At 39.5% G+C, this 20,717-nt stretch overlaps 2 protein-coding genes and 1 long non-coding RNA gene across 12 annotated transcripts in view; 1 reads left to right on the top strand and 2 right to left on the bottom strand.

Moving 5' to 3' along the window:
• The window catches only part of dnm2a (dynamin 2a), a 57,153-nt gene extending 43,990 nt beyond the window's left edge, over positions 1-13,163 (top strand). For 6 of the 10 annotated variants that reach the window (XM_082179303.1, XM_082179297.1, XM_082179300.1 and 3 more), the window contains 7 exons: positions 801-911; positions 2,800-2,909; positions 2,988-3,099; positions 4,778-4,942; positions 5,035-5,258; positions 6,853-7,089; positions 8,265-10,467. In XM_082179303.1, the coding sequence (XP_082035429.1) occupies positions 801-911; positions 2,800-2,909; positions 2,988-3,099; positions 4,778-4,942; positions 5,035-5,258; positions 6,853-7,089; positions 8,265-8,334 (1,029 nt within the window). In that variant the 3' untranslated portion in view covers positions 8,335-10,467. Of the gene's footprint in view, positions 1-800; positions 1,163-2,799; positions 2,910-2,987; positions 3,100-4,777; positions 4,943-5,034; positions 5,259-6,852; positions 7,090-8,264; positions 10,468-11,720 lie in introns of those variants that run through there. The other 4 variants (XM_082179298.1, XM_082179304.1, XM_082179302.1 and 1 more) reach the window with 3 other exon arrangements.
• On the bottom strand, positions 934-2,163 carry LOC309506117. Its single transcript, XR_014208643.1, has 3 exons — positions 2,022-2,163; positions 1,162-1,394; positions 934-1,073 (listed from the first exon to the last, which is right to left on the bottom strand). It is a non-coding gene; the product is annotated as an uncharacterized lncRNA (long non-coding RNA).
• A 991-nt stretch (positions 13,164-14,154) lies between the features above and the next one.
• tmed1a (transmembrane p24 trafficking protein 1a) lies at positions 14,155-20,223 on the bottom strand. Its single transcript, XM_082179632.1, has 4 exons — positions 19,874-20,223; positions 16,541-16,638; positions 15,959-16,145; positions 14,155-14,745 (listed from the first exon to the last, which is right to left on the bottom strand). The coding sequence occupies exons 1-4, from the start codon at positions 20,072-20,074 to the stop codon at positions 14,527-14,529; spliced, it is 705 nt and encodes a 234-aa protein (XP_082035758.1). The 5' UTR covers positions 20,075-20,223; the 3' UTR covers positions 14,155-14,526.
• Positions 20,224-20,717: the final 494 nt, after the last annotated feature.

Here is a 20,717-nt window from a genome sequence, read left to right as displayed (position 1 = left end):
TCTATTTCAAGACTTCAAGACACTCCCCAGTGGTTTTGTTAGTGTTTATTCAGGGTTTCTAGAGTGTTTCTTTTGTGACTAAGCTTTAATTGCTGCCTTATGCTCTGACTCCATGTAGTTTAACGCTAGATCCTGTGGTTCCCAACTGGTGAGTCGCAACCTAAACATCGCGGGTTTGAAAAAAATGCAAGTCGAATTGTGAATAATAAAGTGCAAATAAGCATATGATTGTGCATATCGACAGGCCCAGTCACAACAGGGTTATTACAGTTAACTAAATCCAAACGATCGGGAGTTTTGCTTGAGGGCGAAGGATTTCCCCACGCAGATTTCTCTCATGGTCAAGTTGGCCAATGTGGCAAATTCAGAAAGCTGCTTGTTTGAAATGCCTTTGTACGAGTTCTGCTTCATACATCGCTACACAATTGATAATGAACAATTGACCGTTTAGCCGGTTAAATCTTAATGCAATTTCGCCAATTTGACCACACCTTCATGTTGCTAAACCAGTTGAGAACCACGACTGTAATGTACAAAGCAGCTTTATTTAGTTATTCATGTTAGTCGTTAGAAGTGATGACAACAGCAAAAGTTTTGGCAGGGTACCAGAAAATATTTCCTCAGCAGGTAAGTGTCGAAGGTTTGCACAATAGGGTTTTTAGGTTTGTTCAGCATAGGACACAAGCTTCCAGAACAAAGACTGTTGGATATACAAGTGTGTGGAATGGATCTCATGAATGTTTCCCCACCCTTGTGGCATGCCCTACACCCTCCCCCCTTCCCGCCCTCCTGTCCCACAGGTGATCCGGAAAGGCTGGCTAACCCTCAACATCAGCATCATGAAGGGCGGCTCCAAGGAGTACTGGTTCGTCCTGTCGGCAGAATCGGTGTCCTGGTACAAGGACGAGGAGGTGAGATTCATCTGTTCTTCATTTCTCTTTCACAGTCCCTCCCCCTCTCAAACTAGCGCCACTCAAGTTGGACTAAGAACTCCATGTGTGTTTGAAATGAGTGCGAACGTTAGCAGAGTTCTCATGGCTCGACTGGTAACGTCAACGCCATGGTTTTCATTCCTAGGGAGCGCATACATTTCTCAATGTATCCTGTAAGTTGCTTTTGGGATACAAGCATCTGCTAAATGCATTAATGTACACGTCTTACTTTAGTCCCCAAGAGAGTTCGTGTATTCGTAAAATCCCTCCCCCCGTCCAGCGGCGAATGGTAGAGTCCTTGTTGCTCGAGGCGCGGGTGTGTGTGTCCCTGCCCAGCCTAACCAATGTGCGGACTACTGTTCAGCTGCAGCATGATGAACAGGTAGTCTGAACACTGGGCAGGCGGGGGGGAGGCAAGAGGGCGGCTGGACCGCAGGTCACTGCCCCGAGGACCGCACACGACTGCAGAGGAGAGTAAACAGTTCAGACAGGCACACTGATAAACCCGTCGAGAACATGTTCAGGTCACTGCTTATTTCAAATAAAGCAATAAAAAGGTTGTTATATAATCATTAAGAGAACTTTTTCTTAATCATTTCAACAGCAATTTTTTTTTATCATCAAAATCCCTAAAATCTCATTCCCATTATTGTAATGTGAACAAAAATATTGATATTTCAGTTGTAAAGTATAATACAGTGAAATGATAGTGAGTAACAAGTCGAATTTGAATCATTGCAAATGAAAAATCCAAATTAAAATAGCCGTACATATTACGTTAATGATGTTTTATTTCTCATGAAAGTAATGGCGCATTGAAAAAGGTTTCATTTTTAATGCAAAAATATAATATCCTTTGATTTTGGGGTGAAATGTGACCTTATATTCGTACTTTTAAAAAGCTCTTCATACTGAGTGAATGAAGGCACACAAAGAATCAAGTAATTCAAACTGGCCCACATATTCACAAGAAATGATAGTAAATATATTATGCATCTAAAATATGATGAAAAATAACTTATCCCAGCATTACTTCTTGATAATCTTTACATTACGAATTAATTTAAAACGTATATTCGGTATACTCACTAGTCCACTTGCTGCGTGGCAAATGTATATTCCAGGCCTCTGCAGTTTCTTCAAGAGAAATCCGGACCGTTCTGCCATCATGGCTCTTTTCTCACAATCTGAACCGCATACAGTTGGCGGTTTTCGCTCTTTACCATCGTTTTACTAGAAACACAGAGAAATGTTCCTTTAGCGGTGGTTTCCGAAGCGAAGAGAAAGTGGTAAATGGAGAAAGGAGAGACGAAGAGCGGGACGAAAGTAAAAAAGGGACGAAAGGGGAGGCAAAGTGACGTGGCAAGCGCTCTGAAATGTTCCAGCCGGGATCCGACTTTGGAATTTGCAGGAAATCGTACTGGGTTACTTGGGGGGGGTTGTGTGTGTGTAGTGTGCGTATGTGTGTGTGTGTGTGTGTGTGTGTAGTGTGCGTGTGTTGGGGGCAGGGAAGTGTTCCTCTGAGTGATGTAACTGTTGGGGCCGTAGCTTTGCAGACATAAACGTTTCCAGATGCTGCTTCTCAACGCAACAGAACGAGTTGGCAGCATTAGTCCTCATCCAGACTCCTCCTCTTCTCTTTCTTTTCTCTCTCTCTGTCTCACATCCCCCTCTCTTGCTTGGCAACCTGGTGGTCCTTTAAAGGGACAGTTCACTCTATAAATGAAAATCCGGTCATCATTTACTCCCCGTCATTTTGTTCCTGTTGATCACGAAAGAAGAATCTTCGCGCAGAACTGTTCTATGCAACCATGCACTGTGAAGTGCTTTATAAGATTGTTCTTCCTCTCTCGTTTCACTCTGATAGGAAAAAGAGAAGAAATACATGCTCCCTCTGGACAACCTGAAGCTCAGAGACGTGGAGAAAGGCTTCATGTCCAATAAGCACATTTTTGCTATCTTCAACACTGAGCAAAGGTCAGGGCCGACTGCTCTCTCTATGTTTGTGTTTGCGTTTGGTGTTCGGTGACTTCATGTGTTCGATCCCCCTTTCAGGAACGTGTATAAGGACTTGCGTCAGATCGAGCTGGCCTGTGACACGCAGGAGGACATGGATAGCTGGAAAGCCTCTTTTCTCAGAGCGGGCGTTTACCCTGAGAAAGATCAGGTACAAATGTTTCATTTGAACATCAGAAACGCTTTGAACAAATCAGAATCTCAGTGGAGAAAGGCATATAGTTCATCATAACAGCGTAATATACATCATACACCCGCCATATTGCTAAATCTACCTGATTTTTCATATCAACAGAAAAATATACAGGGATAACCTGGCATCTCTCAAGACTCCCCTGCTAGTTCGCTGTTAATGATTAGCTAAAGCCTGTCAGCACGTTGATCTGATTGGTTGCAAGGTAGTTTGTGACGTCAGAAACACCAGCGATTTCAAACCGCGTTTTTGAGGCTGTCTTTGGTTCACTGCAGTTTTAAAGGACAAGTTCGGTATTTTACACTTAAAGCCCTGTTTTCAGATCGTTTCTGATGAAATACAATGGTTAAGATTGAAATTTGGACACATGCTGCTGGCCCGATAATTTTCGGTTTCTGTGGTAGCACCCCCCCACCTCCACAATGGTTGCATAGGTGCACTGGAATAATCCTTCCTAAAACGCATTAAACTTTCGTTTACAAAGACGTGAAACTCACCGAGTGGTCAGGGGTGTTCACTGATATGCTCACACAAAAATCGCTGCAAAAGATGCTTTCCAACAGGTTTTATCGTAGTTTTTCATCCAATACAAGTCAATGGAGTTGGACAAAAACTACGATAAAACCTGTTGGACACATATCAGTGAACACCCCTGACCACTCGGTGAGTTTCACGTCTTTGTAAACGAAAGTTTAATGCGTTTTAGGAAGGATTGTTCCAGTGCACCTATGCAGCCATTGTGGAGGTGGGGGGGTGCTACCACAGAAACCGAAAATTCTCGGTCCAGCAGCATTTGTCCAAATTTCAATCTTAACCATTGTATTTCATCAGAAACGATCTGAAAACAGGGCTTTAAGTGTAAAATACCGAACTTGTCCTTTAAGGAAAAAATACTCAGCAATACTCAATCTGAGTAAGCAACCAGCCAGAAACACTCTAGCAACCGCACTTCAACGTTAAAAAACATTTAAGGCTCATTCACTCCAAGAATGAAAGCTCTAACAATAACAAATCATTCTAAATTTAAAAGAATAGCAGAGTCCACACCACAACTATAACGACGACGTCAATTTTTTTCCAGTTGATGAACGAAAAAAACATTGACAGCCAAACAGAATCCATCCTGCTTTAAAGACCTCAAGCATTTAAAGTGGCTGATGACAACTATAGCACGCTCTTAGAATAACCAGTATGTTTTGGTGCGTTGGTTTGGACACTAATATAGTAATCATTAGAGTAATCTTTATAGTTATTGTTCTTGGTGAAAATGGGCCTTTAGAGTACATCAGCAACTTCTTGTGTATTCTAAAATCTTTTAGAACATTTTAGCAATCACATCTTTCACCTCGATCACTACAATCACCTTTTTATGCAGCTTTAACATGGGCACACATCAGTCATTGTTTTCTAGTATAATATTTTCTAGTGTCATGGTCTTGGTTAGGTTAGTAGAGGCTATTTTAGAGGTGGAGAAAGTTATTACAATTTGATGAAAGATAAAAGAAAACTGTATTCTTAAGAATAGTGCGCACTAATGTATTGACCACAATAAGAAACGGGTACATTTATTAAGGATATAGGTCAATTTGAATTTCATGTTGTCTTTCAAATGTATTCAATCATTGTGTGTGTGAAGGTGGAGACAGAAGATGCCGCCCCAGCCGACACCTTCTCCATGGACCCTCAGCTGGAGAGGCAGGTTGAGACCATCCGTAACCTGGTGGACTCCTACATTGGTATCGTCAACAAGACCATCCGAGACCTCATGCCCAAGACTATCATGCATCTCATGATCAACAGCGTAAGTACTCAACCATTTGTGTTGTAAGCATATTAAAACGCATTGACTTTAATGTATTTGCAAACCTCCTTCTCTTGTCTTTCTTTCCCCAGGCTAAAGACTTCATCCATTCAGAGCTGCTGGCGTACCTGTACTCCTCAGGAGATCAGAACAGTCTGATGGAGGAGTCTGCTGACCAGGCCCAGCGCAGAGACGAGATGCTGCGAATGTACCATGCCATCAAAGAGGCGCTCAGCATCATCGGAGACATTAGCACCAGCACCGTGTCCACCCCCGTGCCTCCGCCCGTGAACGACAGCTGGGTGCCGGAGTCCAGGTTAGAACATGAACAACATGCATTTAGCTGGGAAGGAATTAGATTCCCATTATTGTGGTTTTCTTTGTTCAGACTGGAATTCTAGGATACTGTATACTGTTTTTAAAAATAGTATGTGAAACAGTGCTCGTTAATCCACAAATGTTTCATTTAGTAGTCCTTTCTGTGCGCAATATGCATCATGCTAAATGCTACAGAAATAATAAAGGGATGGTTCGCATCTTTTACTCACCCTCATGTCGATCCAAGACTGAGACTTTCTTTTTCTGTGGAACATGAAATATTTTGAAGAATGTTGCAACTGTTTTTGTTCATAAACTGAAAGGGATTGGAGACCAAAACGACCTTCTATTGACAATTAGTACTAGGGCTGCATTTGAAATTGCATACTTCCCTGCATTATAGTAGGTGAAAAAGAGTATGCGAAAAGAGCATGTCCGAATTCATACTATTCAGGCAATGACCTACTACTTCCAGTGAGATTCCAAAGTGCACATCCAATGGACACTTTACTATCCCATAAGGCCACGGGACTGAAATTGTGAACAGCAGTGAGGCGAATGAACCATATAGGTCACATGACAATGACCAATTTGATCTCTCCATTTCGCAAGTGCTGCTGGCACTCTTCCAATATTTCTTTCGCTTTTCTTCCACGCACCTTGCTCATCTAGTGAAGTCGCACCAGAACAACTACACAACAGATGTAGTACATCCGGATTACATTCTACACACATTCATGAGGGCTGGGAGTCCTGGGACAATAAATCGATGCATCGTGAGATTCTGAGCTTATTTTTTAACATCAGATGGCACTGCGTGCTCTAGAAATAGTCATAATCTGCTGGCTTCCAATGCCTTACACACACCACTTGAACCTTCTAAAAAATAATCCTTCATTAAAGGGATAGTTCACTCAAAAATGAAAATTGTGTCATCACTTACTCAACCTCGTGTTGTTCTAAACCTGTATGGGTTTCTCTGTTCTGTTGAACACAAAAGAAGATATGGTTTTTTCACTATGGAAGTCAATGGGGTCCATCAACTGTTTGGTTACCGACATTCTTCAAAATATCTTCTTTTGTGTTCAACAGAACAGAGAAACCCATACAGGTTTAGAACAACACGAGGTTGAGTAAGTGATGACACAATTTTCATTTTTGAGTGAACTATCCCTTTAAGTTTGAAAAGGTTGAAGTGAATTAAAAGGGTGTTTGCAGTGGGCTGTTAACATTAATCTCGCGTCATAAAAGCATTCTGAGGTGCAGAATGCCGAAACGTTCAAGTGCTCTTCTCCATGAGCATTTGAGCTTGCGGTTAAAAACTAGCCTAGAGCGCCATCTGCTGTTCAAAACTAAGCTCAGAATCGATTCGAGAGAGAATCGCGATGCATTCGCGAAAAATACGAAAACATTCATACTAAATAGAACGGTCATGAAGTATGGGATTTCGGACGCAGTCTAAGACGTTTTTTTAGAGAGATTTGGAACAATGTAGATGAGTAAATAAAAGTGGTGAACTATCCCCTTTAGAGTATGGTCCTTCATAAACTTTTGTTTTAATTCTAAATGTCGTCTTTTCCTGTCCTGTGTAGCCCCACCCCCCAGCGCAGACCGCCTACATCGGCCCCGCCCCCCAGCAGGCCTCCAGCAGTGAGAGGTCCAACACCAGGCCCGCCCACTCTTAACCCAATCCCTGCCTATGTAGTCCCACCCATTCCCTCTCGGCCAGGACAGCCCATGAATGCCTTCGGTAACAGCAGCCTGGATCCTTTCAGTGCCCCTCCTCAGATCCCGTCCCGCCCCGCCCGTATCCCTCCGGGAATCCCCAGGTAAGACTGTTAACCAGTGTGTCACCTCCATGGAGAGATGTATTCTCGTGTGTGTGAGAACGAGCATCTGGTGTCTGAAGCTCAGAGGAGTGAACGTTTGTTGAAAAACTCAAGAAGCCTTGGTTTGTCAAGGTTTGAGTTATGTACTCTTTCTTCAGCTCTCATTCTTCTCTCACTAACAGTTGCATTCTCTTCTGTCACATCCTAATTTCTTTCTCAGCATATTCTAACTTAACCTTCCAGTGTTTTTATTTTCTTCTTTTGATCTCGTTGCATCTTTTTTTCTTTTCTTTAGAGGTTCTTCTCGTCTCTAGTCATCTAGACTCATCTTCTTTTCATCTCTTCTTATCTAGTCTCATCTAGCCTTGTCTCTCCTGATCACTTCTATTCTTATTTTTTCTCCTTTAATCTTTTCTACTCTTCTTTTCTTTTCTCTTCTCATCTAATTTTTTTTTTGTCTTATCTGGCATTTTCTAATCTCATCTATCCTGAACTTGTCTCTTCCCATCTGTTTTTGTCTGTTTTAATGTCATCTTGTTTCTTTTCATCTCGTCCCTTCTTGTGTTTTCTCATTTAGTCTCATCTAGCCTCTTCTCATCTCATTTCATCTCTTGTTCATTCTCTTCTGGTCTAGTCTTCATCTAGTCTTGTCTTTCCTCATCTTTTATTTTCTCATTTTGTCTCAACTTATCAAGTGTTATCTCCTCTCAAGTAGTCTCATTTAGTCTCATCCCATCTTCTCTTCTTATCACTTTTCAACTCTTCGTCACCTTTTCTTTCCTCATCTCTTCTCTTTTTTTCTTGTCTCATCTCCTCTCATGTCATCTCATCTAGTCTTTTCTCATGTCTTCTAGTCTCATCTAGTCACCTCTTCTTGCCTCAACTCTTCTCCTTTTGTCTTTTCTCATCTCATTTCCTCTCATCTAGTCTCATCTCCTCTCATGTAGCCTCATCTAGTCATCTGTCTTCATATTTTGTCTTTTCTTGTCTCGTCTCAATAGTCTCATCTCCTCTCATGTAGCCTCGTCTAGTCTTGTCTGTCTGTCCTCATCTATTGTCTTTTCTCATCCATTCTCGTCTCGCTTCGTCCAATTCCTTATCCCTTCTCCTCAATCATTTCCCTGTGGTTGTGGGTATGTCTCACCTCTGTTTCTCACTCTTTTCTCCTCCTGCAGCAGAAGACCCCCTGGCGCTCCCAACCGGCCCACCATTATCCGCCCCGCTGAGCCCTCTCTGCTAGACTAGATCCGTGCGCTGGGCACCATAGTGTGCTTGGGCTGAGGGAAGGGCTGGAGAGCTGCACTGAAACGTGCATGCGTGTCTACACAAACAGCCTGACCAATAGACCTTAATAATCCACTCAAACTGTCCTCTGATCAGTGCTGCTACTCACATCCCTACCTTTAAATCCCAGAGGTCTAAATTAAGCACATAACTATTCAAAAAAATGATTATTATTGTTGTTATTTTGTTGAAATATATAGAGTGACTTAAAGGGTGTAGTGGCCTCCAACTTTCAGTCATTTTATCACTCACATAGGTCAGGTGACCACCAGGGGGTATCCTACTCAACTTTTGTAGACGAACCAACATTAGATCCCTCATGCCTCCTCACTGACTAGTGGCTTAATGTGGGATAAGATGTATACAAGCACTGTGCAAGCTAGTTGCTGTTAAATTAGCCTGTCGTCTTTCTGTTCTTGGGTAACTGAAGGGTGGTTGAAGACCTCTTTCTTGTTATAGACACTTCTTCATGTGTTTTTTGATTTCATTCTGTGTTTTCTTGACTCTTAACTTGATATCCTGAAATAAGACACAATGACCGTTACCATTATACTATGTGGGATTTATTTTGACCCCGATTTCATTCGTCTTTCATGTTCAATTGGCCGTTATTATGTTTCTGGTGTTGTGCCGAATTCTTTGACCCACCAAATTATGTGACCCTAGGGTCCACCGGCACCTAGTACCAAAAGACTGTTAATTTTGAATCCATAGCAGCTAACCGACAAGTACACATTGCATATTTGGTGTCAGCACTCAACATCCTCTTTCTGTTGTGTCGGGAAATTTGGTTCTTAAAAAGCACTTCTAGTTTCATGGACGGGAATTTTTTAAATAGCTGGGGGAGGCGCGATTTGTATGCAAATTTCTGTAATGATCTGTTTATACAAATAATAATTTGTGTATATGAATATAATCCTGGAAAGCACGGTAACCACTTGGCGACGGGCCGACCCGTCAGCGCTCTGTAAGATAGTGTCTCAGGTAACATCCGACTCCAAATCTGCTAGCTTAGCGTTTTGATCACTGTAACTTAAATTAATCTGCAAGGCTTTTATTTCGCTTGGAATGATGAGGGTTTGGGGATTTATGAGCGGGAAAAACATGAGGGCGCTGCTGGAAAGTGGGAGTGCACTCAAACAAGGGGTCTCTGAACATGGTACATGCAGGTGTATTTGGGGTCGTGGGGCGTTTGCTATATGGAACCAGTCCGTTCAAACTTGACACACACACAGGGAACTTTCTGACAGCAAGACGGTGAAACAAAGGCTTTCATGTAGACATCATAGTAGATGTACTAACACACGTATTTCTGAGTGTATTATTTATAACCTGGGCATTTGTCTTCATGTTAATTGGCATTTTTCACAAACTGTTTGCATCGGTGTAGAACGACAGATATCCTTTGCCATCGACAGATTTGTGCCCTGTCGGTTGCGGTAATAACAGTTGAACATAATTCAGAGTGAAAAGCGGTCCAGCTGGTTTCCTATTGATCTGGATTTGATTGCAGAATCTTTGATGTTTGCTTTAATTGATGTGCGCGCAGGGAAATGGGCCACGACAAATTCTGATAAGAATGGGGATTTGGTGCAAGCGACTTTGATTTAAGCACAATATGTCTGTAAATAACCGAAGGCTTTGAGTCGGACATGAGGTGAAACTTACAAATTAGCTGTGGATTTCAATACCAAATGCTCTTGAGTCACTCCTGTATGTTATGGCTACAGTGATGGCAACAACGCTCTTTCTTCACAATCCAGTCAATTCAAGGCTTTTTAAATTGTATGCAGCTTTATTTTTTCCAAATTCAAATGGCTTCAGCATCTGTTGAGAACTGGATGAAGCCCAAATCACTGCAGTCATAACTTTCCTGTGGTCTTTAAGGTTATGGTGACCCAATCCCTGTCTCTCCCTCTAATAATTCTGTCCTTTTGTATGGAGTGAGGGACTGAGGACATATTTAACGACTTTTTTTTATGCTTTTGGAATAACAAATTGTCAAGTGCCTGTGTAGCAATTTAAAATGGACTTGGAGCAAAATGCACAATGAGAATTGGAAGTGAGATAATAAAAGGTGTTGTGTATAATAAAGATCTGGTGCTCTGGTGGTCGGTGTTTCCTTGTGTCACGTCTCCTCACTGTCTCCTTGATGTCTATCCCAGCATGCATCTCTTCCTCTTTGTGTTCTCATTGAAATAAATCAAATGTAACAGGTGTAGTGAGATGATACTCTCTGTTGGTGTAATCCAGTGTTTTTCAATCCTGCTTCAGGAGACTCCCAGCAACACTGCACGTTTTAGGTGTCTCAGTCAGTCTATGACCGCGTCCCAAATTACATACTCTGGAGTTGGTACTCCTTTTGAATAAGTATATGTTGTGTATAGTAACTAATGTTGAGAGTGTTAACGCAGTGGCCAATCAGAGTTAGTCAGTGGAGCATCTACTTAATACCTCCCCAAAACATTTTCGTTTGTCATAAACTCATTGGTTTTAAATCAAATCGAGAGGTTCCAACTGAGACCCACACCTAGTGAGAAAGTCCATACTTTTACTTGTCTGAGCATATTGTTAATTCATATATGCTTATATTCTCTTATATGCATGTAAGTGCTAGCAAGAAGCTAAACGTATAAATGCATTGCTAATGCATTAGTTATTATTTCTAGGCCGATCCATTAAAAACTGCTGCATCCTCTTGGATTCAAACTTCCACAAACTCCTCATTCATAGGTCAAGGGGTAGCCAAAACTCATACTTCATAAATCTACAAGAAAGTAATTATTTTTTAGCATGCTCTAATCTACAGTAATCATGCATGTGATAGTGTTTAGAACAGGAACTTCTAATGAGCTTGTGATGAATCACATCTGCAGTGTTGAAGGTCTCAGGAACAGGATTGAGAACCACATGGCTTCGTCACAGCTACTTCCTCTGTGAAGCTGATTCATCTTTTGTCAGTATAACTTGTGAGCATGTCAGTGGAAGTAAAAAAAAAAAAAAAAAAAATCTAAGACGACTCCGTCTGAATGACCTGAGTCGTTAGTCAGACGTTTAGTTGTGTCAAATATCAGCATGTGATCATGAGTAACACACGGCTCATATTTAACAGCCTTTGATTCAGAATCCTTTGTTTCTATGTAACAATAAAGTGGTTTCACAGCTTTTGAGATATTCATCTTCTAACCCAACCCCTTCTTCACACAGCGAACACTGTCATAATGAAAACTTTAGCACTTCATTCCTCATTAAAGCCTGTTGAGTTACTGTAAAAAAAAATACTGTGTACATCACATAAATGAAATTCTCCCAGCTGATGTGTGGTTTTGGTTGCGGTTGTTAAACAGACGTCCACCTCCCCGACGGCCGGAGAACCAGTGGTGAAGCTGATCCCAGTGCTCAGGAGGAGGACCACCATACCGTACTGTATGGCTGCTCTACTAGATCATAACGACATGATGCCCATTTCCTAAGGATATCAATCAATTGTATAGAAAGAAGCCATCTTAATTTTACTAAGCTATTTCTTTGACCAAAGATGAGATTCTTCCATGGATCGCACAGTCTTGTTTGAATTTCTCATGTTGACCTACTTTTCCAGAAGTATTTTTCCCCTTTCTTTTCTTCATAGATTTAAAAACAAAAAAATTTATAAATATAATAAACCGTTCTGAGCCTTGGACCAAACAAATCAGCTCATTAATTGCAGCATTGCAAACTTTGTTTTAAAGCAAAAACCATGGGTGAAGCACTGAATGATGAAATGGTGGTATGAAAACGGTTGAATTTGAGTCATTGATTTTAAGTAATAAATACAATATAATAAATAAATCTAGATTTGGATATATTTACAGAGGTGTAGAATGAATAGAGAGCTGCAGTGATGACGTATCTCCTCTACGATGACGTCACACTGGTTCCATCAACAAAAACCCAATAGGATTTTTCCATTTGCTTTTGGATTATTGTGGAAAATAAGGTCTGTGACCAACAAAAGTTTTTGTTATTCTTACACATCATGATAATCTTGACAAATGAACACAACTTTTTTAAATTTTGAAGCCTAAATACAATCGTTAGAAAAAGAGAGCTAAACGTAGGCTATAAACGAACTACTACACCACGGTCAAATGACACCATTACTAAGCTTCCACAACTCTTTCAGTCTTTATTTAAATAACATTTTCCCTGAAAGTTTGCAAGAGTGTGATTATAAACACAATGAGGCTGTGAAAGCAAGTAGATGAGTTTATCTGTTCGGCGTGTCTAATGTCCCTGACAATCACTGCAGTCCCATTTAGCCAATTTTTAGTAATCACCGTTTATGCGAAGGAATAAAACGTGAGAATATCTTGAGCTTTTGTTCAAAACAGACATTATTTCAGGCATTTAACCAAAACCCATTGACTTCAGGACGATGAATCCAAAAGAGATAAAATGCTAACTCGTTTAAAGGTTTTGGACTACAAAAATACGTCATCTCTGCCACCCTCTAGAGACTACAGGGATGTAATTCACAATACTTTATGGGCGTGGCTTGATCCTGGATTGGTTGACAAGGCACATGTGACCCAAGCTGTTGACATTTTAATAATGAAGAGACTGCTGAAGTTTTTTTCCGGTGATTTCTGATTGGAGCAACCAACTGATGGGTTGCCCTTTTAAGATTATGGGTAGTGTAGTTCTTCACTGGGGATTTAGCAAGGTGATTTGTGGCCTATAAAGAAGCATATATCATGACCATTAAACCAGCTTGTGCTCCATTTGTGAACACAGACAGATATACACAACACATTTTTTTGTTCCAGCATGCCGTTTGTTCAATCAAATTTGTAGACCAGAACTGTTGTATAAGCCCTGATAAAGTGAATTTGTGCACCACATGTTTTGGTCATACTGAAACATTTAGAAAGGGACTCACTATTTGAAGTTTTAGGTTTATAGTTAAGAGTTCACCTTTAGTCTTCAAGCTTAATTCAGCAGCCTAATGAAGTATTTGACGAGTAGTCTGCAACATTTATTCGTTACTGATAGCAAATATTAAATGTGTTGCAAGTAAACATTAAACTTCAAAGCATGAAAACACATGAAAAGATGCTAGTAAATCAGATCTATTTGCAGGACTCTAAAATCTGAGCTTTAAATATAGAAGGCGGCAAACATTTTTTTTAATTAGTATGTTTTTGGGTTTGTGAAAGTTTGGAGTCAAACATGCAGCGACAGTAGATGAATCATAATATTCTTTTAATATTTACTATTCCTGTTCTGGTTGTTTAATGGCTCTTCTGAGATTTAATTTCTTGATTTACAAGAGATGACCTAGTGACAAATTTCAACTGAATAAATGAGTTTTTATGGCGTATGCAAGATGAATATTTGAATCATTAACTGAGCATCGTGTCTGTGAAACTCCAGGACTCTTTATTTATAGGCAGTTTGTAATGAATATGGTTGTACATAGTTTTTACTAGGCTTGTTGTTTAATGAGAATATTTGTATATTGTTCCAGGGTGATGGATGAATATTAGAAATACTGAAAATGAATCAAACCTCAGATTAACCTGTAGAAACAAAGTCTTAAAAGTGTTATGTGATTCTGATTCCCACAGTACAGTAATAACTCAGTCCAGTCAGCCATTAACGTGAAATGTAACGTCAATAACCCAGATGAGTTTTAAATTCATTTTCTATTTGCACTTACAATGCCACATATGACTGAGCTGCAGTTGTTCAAAATGAGATGCTAATGTGCTGTATAATAAAACCATTCAAAGCGAAACGTTCCCTTGGATCTTTATTTTACCGCCGTATAAATCCATAAGAAATAACAATTTACTGCAGTGTTATTCATTTCAAAAGTCTCATAAATTAAGTGCAAAATTACATTCACATTCAAATGTTGCTACAGTACTTCAAGTAAATGTAGTGTTTACCAGTGTTAGTTAGCGCCCTAAAGAAAACTCTTACAATTAAAACTAAGTCAAAGCTCCAAGATTTCAGATTCATTGATATCTCTAAAAACTCAAACTTTTCATTCTGACGTAAACTAAAGTTTTTCTTTTGTTTTCTCGACCTGAGAGCTTCCTCGCGTCTTCATTTCCAGAATCCATTCGTTTGTATTTTACGTTAACCTGTTCCCCCAGTTCATCTCTGCTATGTGCAGACTCTGCGTGAGTCGCTGAATAATCTGCGTACCGTGTAGACCTGTGTGAGGGCCACGCTGACCATGACCAGCAAACTGACGCTGGACCAAAAGGAAACCCTCCACAGGTTATCCTCCAGCAGGTAGCGGTCGCGAGCCTCGAACGCCCGCAGCGTCGCCTGCATCTGACGGCTTCGCTCCAGGTTCTTGTGCACAGCATCCATTGTGTCCTGTGGGGCGAGAGAAAGCTAAATTGCAGCTACAACTTCCCACAAAACCAGTTTGGTTGCAGTCTAGTCATTTGAAAAACACTAGTAACCAAAGCATGAATTTTCAATGAGCAAAACTGATCAGCGCCAAACTCGAACTTTGAGGAAAAATGTAATTGCAAATCATTTTCTTAATTGTATTCAAGCATAAAAGGCATTTTGGAAACATTGTGAAAATACTTTCTTTAACCCTATAAAGCCTACTGTATCATGTTTGATACACAAACATTTAATATCCAATAATATTACTGATTTAGCTGCACTGACAATATTGGATAAGACCAAAACTTAAACTGAATTGAGCTGAATAATGATTGTTTTCTGTAGAGCTGCTTTATAGCTCAATCGGCCCCTAAATTATCAACATGATCAAAACTTTGCTGAAAAACATGTATTGATATTTTATACCTTTAGCAAGTAAAAGGCCTTTAAGTAAAAAAAATTAAATGTCACCCTTCAGATTGTGGTTCACGTGTCTTTTTTGTTGTGAAATATTTTCAGACTTTTAGAAAGTAAATGTGAGAATAACCTTTATATTGTTAGTAATATCTCAAGATGAACATTTACTGCACTGAAGCAACTGAAAAATCATGCTAAAATGTAAGTATCAAATATGATACATCATCATACTTTTGAGGAAAGTTTATTTCTTCATCTCTCAATCATCGTAGTATTGCATTGGATTATATGTTTTGCCAGCACAAAAGGGTAGGGCTTAATATTCGGACAGGAATGTTGTTCCAGGATCAACAAAATATTGATTTAGGAACATGTCTTACTTGGGAAAATCACGGTGACCCTCTTTATTCATCAGCTTGTTTGTTCACCGAGATTTAGCCAAGTAAGATATGTTCCTAAATCAATATTTTGTTGATCCTGGAACAACATTCCTGTCTGAAAATCCGGTCCTAACCCTATCCCTACCCCGATAACCCAACCCTACCCATAACTTTTGGCGCCCTAAAATCAGAGGGAAATGAAGGTGAATAACACTGATGTAGAAGCACCTAACCCTGGTTGTAAGCCTAAACTTGACATGAACTGTAAACTTGTCCCTCAAATCTGATTGGTTGATTGAAATGTTGTTCCAGGATCAACAAAGATGTTGATCCAGGAACATGTTGCACTTAGTGAAATCAGGTTCGCCGAATGAAGAGATGTTTGTTTGGTGTACCCTGATATCCTCCAGTTTGTACTCCAGCGAGTCCTCCGGTTCAGACAGAGCAGCCCAGTCTTCCTCATCCTCATCCTCGTCCTCTGGTCCATCCACGATCACCTCCACGTACACCATCTTCTCTGAAACACGGCTGAAGCTGTTATCAAAGCAAATCCTGTAGTCGCCCTCCTCAGCGGGGTCCACCCTGACAGACACAGCAAGATTACTCTAATGCACATCATAACTGTAAGACACAGAGAAGTATTAGATAATAAGATCACAAGATATTTTTTAGAAACGTCTCTTTTTTTTTTTGTCCATGCAATAGAACTAAATGGAGTTCTTCAAAAATTCTTCAAAATATTTTCTTTTATGTTCTACTACAGGTTTGAAACAGCATGAGGGGAATGATGACACAATTTTCATGCAACTGTTTTCAGTAAATTCAGTTTCGATGTGGTCACGGTCAGCCTTGCAGACAGCATGCAAATTTGCAGAAGAGGACATGCAAATTTGGTGGGTTATGACGGTCCGAAACTAACTGTATATGAGTGAATGTGTGAAGGTTCAGCTCGTCGCACGACGGGATGTGAAACCTACGTGTGGATGCCGTCCGATTTTCTGAAGTCTGAGACAAGTCTGTATCCACTGGGGGAGATCAGAGTGAATCCCACGTCCAGCCCTGAGCCTGCAATCACCTGCACACACACACATGGGATAAGAGAGGTTCAAATCTCAAAGACATCAAAATTATAGATTTTTTATTTTATGGATTTTATGGAATATTGCAGTATTTACTACAAATGATTTATCCGTACACATCTTTAATCAGAATAATTTCCCCTCGCTCTTGCAGCGACAGCTCTTCTCTTCTCTGATGATGTGTTTACTGACGTGAGGGCGGGGCAACCTGTCACTCACATGAGATCAACCAATAGCAAACCACATCCATCCTATCAATTCCCCATGGACAAAATGAAGTCCCGCCCTACATTTTTTTCTTCTCAGATATAATTCCGTTTCACTCAGATATACGCCGCGATAGGGAAATTCTGCTTCATGCCGACTCAAGCAGGGTGACTGATGAATGAAACAGTGTTTTACTCATTTTACTTCTGTAATGCAACGTCCATCCAAGTGCAACCGAATATTCAATAAAGGAAAAATTGTAAAATGACTTGATTTTATCCACCAATGTATGATAAACAAAAAAGTTAACTTTGTGACATCAGTTGTTTCAGAAATATTTGAAAGATACAGACAAATATCCTTCCTTTGGAATAATGTGAACCAATGAATTATGCAAATAAGAGCAGTAATGTCAATGTGTATTAATATAAAACAAACAAAAAAACTAAATTGGCCTAATTAATGAATTTTTTTTGCACAATGAAAAAAAAAAGAAAGGTGCCCATGCACAGTAAAGAAAAAAATCTAGTTTAAAATACACGTGTGAAGTTCTTAAAAATGTTGGTTTCATATGGTTTGGAAATATTAATTCATATGGTTTCAAATTTCAATTCAGCATGAAATGGAAGTTGTGGTAGTCATTTCTTCCCTTTGTGGCGTAAATCTGAGTGAAATTGCTTCTTGAACAATAATAATAAATAAAAAAAATGTAGGGCGGGGCTTGATTTTACTCCATGGGGAAATGATTGGATGGTTGTGGTTTGCTATTGGTGGATCTCATTTGAGTGACAGGTTGATCCCACCCTCACGCCAGAAAACACATCATCAGAGAAGAGGAGGGGAAGTTATTTTGATTAAAGGTTACAAGGACATGAATTAAAATTAAATAACAATGTGCACAGATTAATTATTTACATTAAATACTGCAATATTCCAATAATAAAAACAAGAATTCTCCATTTTGATTTCATGGAGACTTTAATCACTCTAAAAATGTCATGTGATGTAACCATTAAGTGAAAAGTAATAACATATTTACCTTACACCTGTAATTCATGTGTACACCTTAATTAATGGTAAATATATAAACATTTTAATGCACAGAGTATTTTTTAACAAATATCATAAATGATTTAACTCCAATGAATCATGTTTTTGGGGAGTCACACCCCATGATAACATTTGACAACCTGAACTATCCTTGCCGTATCATAACAAGAAATTATTTTCTGATCTTTTAAATAATTTCATATTTCTATATTCAGAATTTTAGATTAAAAGTGAAAATGCATCTAAATGCTGCTTCAGATGCAGATTATGCATCTCTTCTACAGTGCAAAAGAGACATTGACCTCGTCACACAGTTTGATAACATTTCCTATGTTTTTAAAACTAAAATGTTTCCTATGTTTTTTTCTTTCCTGCATTTTGGTTTAAATCAGTTTAATTTGGTGGACAAAAGTTTTTCAAATCTTAATAAGCATTCAAGCAGTTTTTGTTAATGTTTTTTATAATAAAGGATAAGTAAAATCACCAAAAATTACATTTTACATTTACATTTTTAAATAAGTCCATTGTTGAAGTAAGTCCATTGTTGGAAATACACCAGTAATGAATAAGAAAATATGAACTATCCAATGACAAAGCAGTCAGGAGATTTAAGAGCAGACAAAGGGAGACATTTGGACCAGCCAAGTAGTTGGCCAATGATGAGTCAAGTCATCTCAAAATGATCAAATATTGCCTAAATAATCCACCAATGTATCAGTCAATCAGGTTATGAGTGAGAGTCTTGGATTAGGCTATTTGTCACACCAACATTTCTCATACTTACATGGGCACACTCTCAAAGACTTCAACCCCTGCCCTTATGAGTCTTTCACGTGTCCCTTTCCCCTCAAATTCAAATAACAGGTCTCCTATCTTCCACCAACTGATAAAGCCGCTCAAATGAGGAGCCAGTGTGCCGGCGTCACTATAGAGATAAAGTGTGGCCAGAGCAACCATGCAGCACTGGAGACACTCTGATCCTTCCGGCACATGGAATGAGCTTTGGGTCGGGTCAGCTGTCCCGCAGCTGTGCCTGCTTTTAACGTAAACACACCCCCAGACAAGCTCCTGGGAAGGAGGGTTACAACACACACAGGGCTGTACAGGAATAACCAAAAGACAGTATAGCTACTGTCTGTGTGGGATTTCTAAAGATGACTGAATGAGGATTGCTCAAGTATGCAATTGACTGTGATGTCAATAATATTGAACTTCCCACCAGAGCTGTGGAAAAGATCCACAAGCATGAAACCAAACCAAGCACAAGCTGTTAAGTAGCAATGAGCAATGCATTTGTTACAGTATTTATTTAAAAAATATATATATTATCATAATAATAATAATAGTGTGTATATATATGTATATATGTATATATGTATATATATATATATATATATATATATATATATATATATATGTGTGTGTGTGTGTGTGTGTGTGTGTGTGTGTGTGTGTGTGTGTGTGTGTGTGTGTGTGTGTGTGTGTGTGTGTGTGTGTGTGTGTGTGTGTGTGTGTGTGTGTGTAATAAAAATACAACCGTTCATTGTTAGTAGCTCATGTCCATTAAATAATATTATCAGACACAACATTTGATTTTAATAATGTAGCCTAATAGTAAATGTTGAAATTTACATTAAGTAGGATAATGAAACATTCTTAAGTGTATCTGTCTAGTGCTTCATACAGTGTGCACTTTGACCAAAACATCTACACCTATGAAAGGAAAAGTCCTGCAACTTCCTGGTCATTACTGCCAAGCAAAATTGCAATGTAATGCAGTTGAGTTACTAATAGTGTTAATAAAATTATAACCAAAAGCTATTCTTAACTTAGCAAACATCAAACACAACCATTTTGACAAGTTACTTTCTCAATTTTGCCGACACCTTATTTAGTTCGGCTTCTCTTGAGTTCGTTTAAAGATCATTTTAAATAAGATATTTTTAATAGTTTAATTTAAAAGACGTTATTGACCTGGTACTCCACTTCTAAGCTGCCGGTCTTAGTGGCTGTTTGGAAGAAGCACTCGGTTGCTCCGGCTGGAAGAAGGAAAGTGAACTCGGTGTCCTTATTCTGTCCGAATTCGTATCCCAAATCCACGCAGAGCGTCAGAAAGAGCAGCAAACACACCACGAGACGCGTCGCTTTAAACCGCTCCATTACTTTGCTCTTCATAAACACACTACAGCAGCTGTTTCAAACACTGCGAGCGACGCGACCGAACTAGACGCGATCATTGCCTTCCACACTGTAAGCGCGTTGTTTTGGACTCTCGTGAAGTTGCAGTGACAAAACAGCCAGGGTTTGAAGTTTGACTGCTTCATTAATAATGGGCGCGTTATAGTTTTCCCGCGTCGCGTAAAACGCTCGAACAGCCTCGTTGATTGGGTTCCGACGTCAAGATTTGAGCGTCAACGCGCGCTTGCCTCGTTGCGTCGCAGTACATGAAACTTCATGTTCTAGTGTTGTAGGGCTCAATGTTTCTATTGCAAGACACGTTTACTTAGCATACGTTCTCGGAACGGTTCAGGACCATTTGAAGGGGATCGAATGAAACAGGTCTGGTTTCAGGCTACATTTTGGCTATAAATTGCACTGGGACTAAATACGTTGTGATCTTCATGTCTTCATTTAATTAAATACTGTAGGCCTAACGTTACACTAATGCCAGTCACAAAAACCTTTCTGGAACGCTCTGGGAATGTTTCTTGTTTATAATAAGGACGTTATGAGAACATATAGATAAACAATTAGCCTACATAAAATGAACCTTTCAAGAGGCTTCATTTTATTTAGATCTATGAAGATTATAAAAATC

Source organism: Leuciscus leuciscus (assembly GCF_965113295.1).
Source record: "Leuciscus leuciscus genome assembly, chromosome: 1".
NCBI classification, from domain to species: Eukaryota; Metazoa; Chordata; class Actinopteri; order Cypriniformes; family Leuciscidae; genus Leuciscus; species Leuciscus leuciscus.
The sequence above is the reverse complement of the archived record's forward strand: the minus strand, read 5'-3'. Positions and strand labels throughout refer to the sequence as shown.

Coding starts and splice junctions, on each gene's coding strand:
- tmed1a (XM_082179632.1), bottom strand. CDS start 20,074: ATGAAGAGCAAAGTAATGGAGCGGTTTAAAGCGACGCGTCTCGTGGTG. Junction 16,146..16,540: donor AAATCGGACGGCATCCACAC/GTAGGTTTCACA, acceptor TGTGTCTGTCAG/GGTGGACCCCGCTGAGGAGG. Junction 14,746..15,958: donor ACAAACTGGAGGATATCAGG/GTACACCAAACA, acceptor CTCGCCCCACAG/GACACAATGGATGCTGTGCA.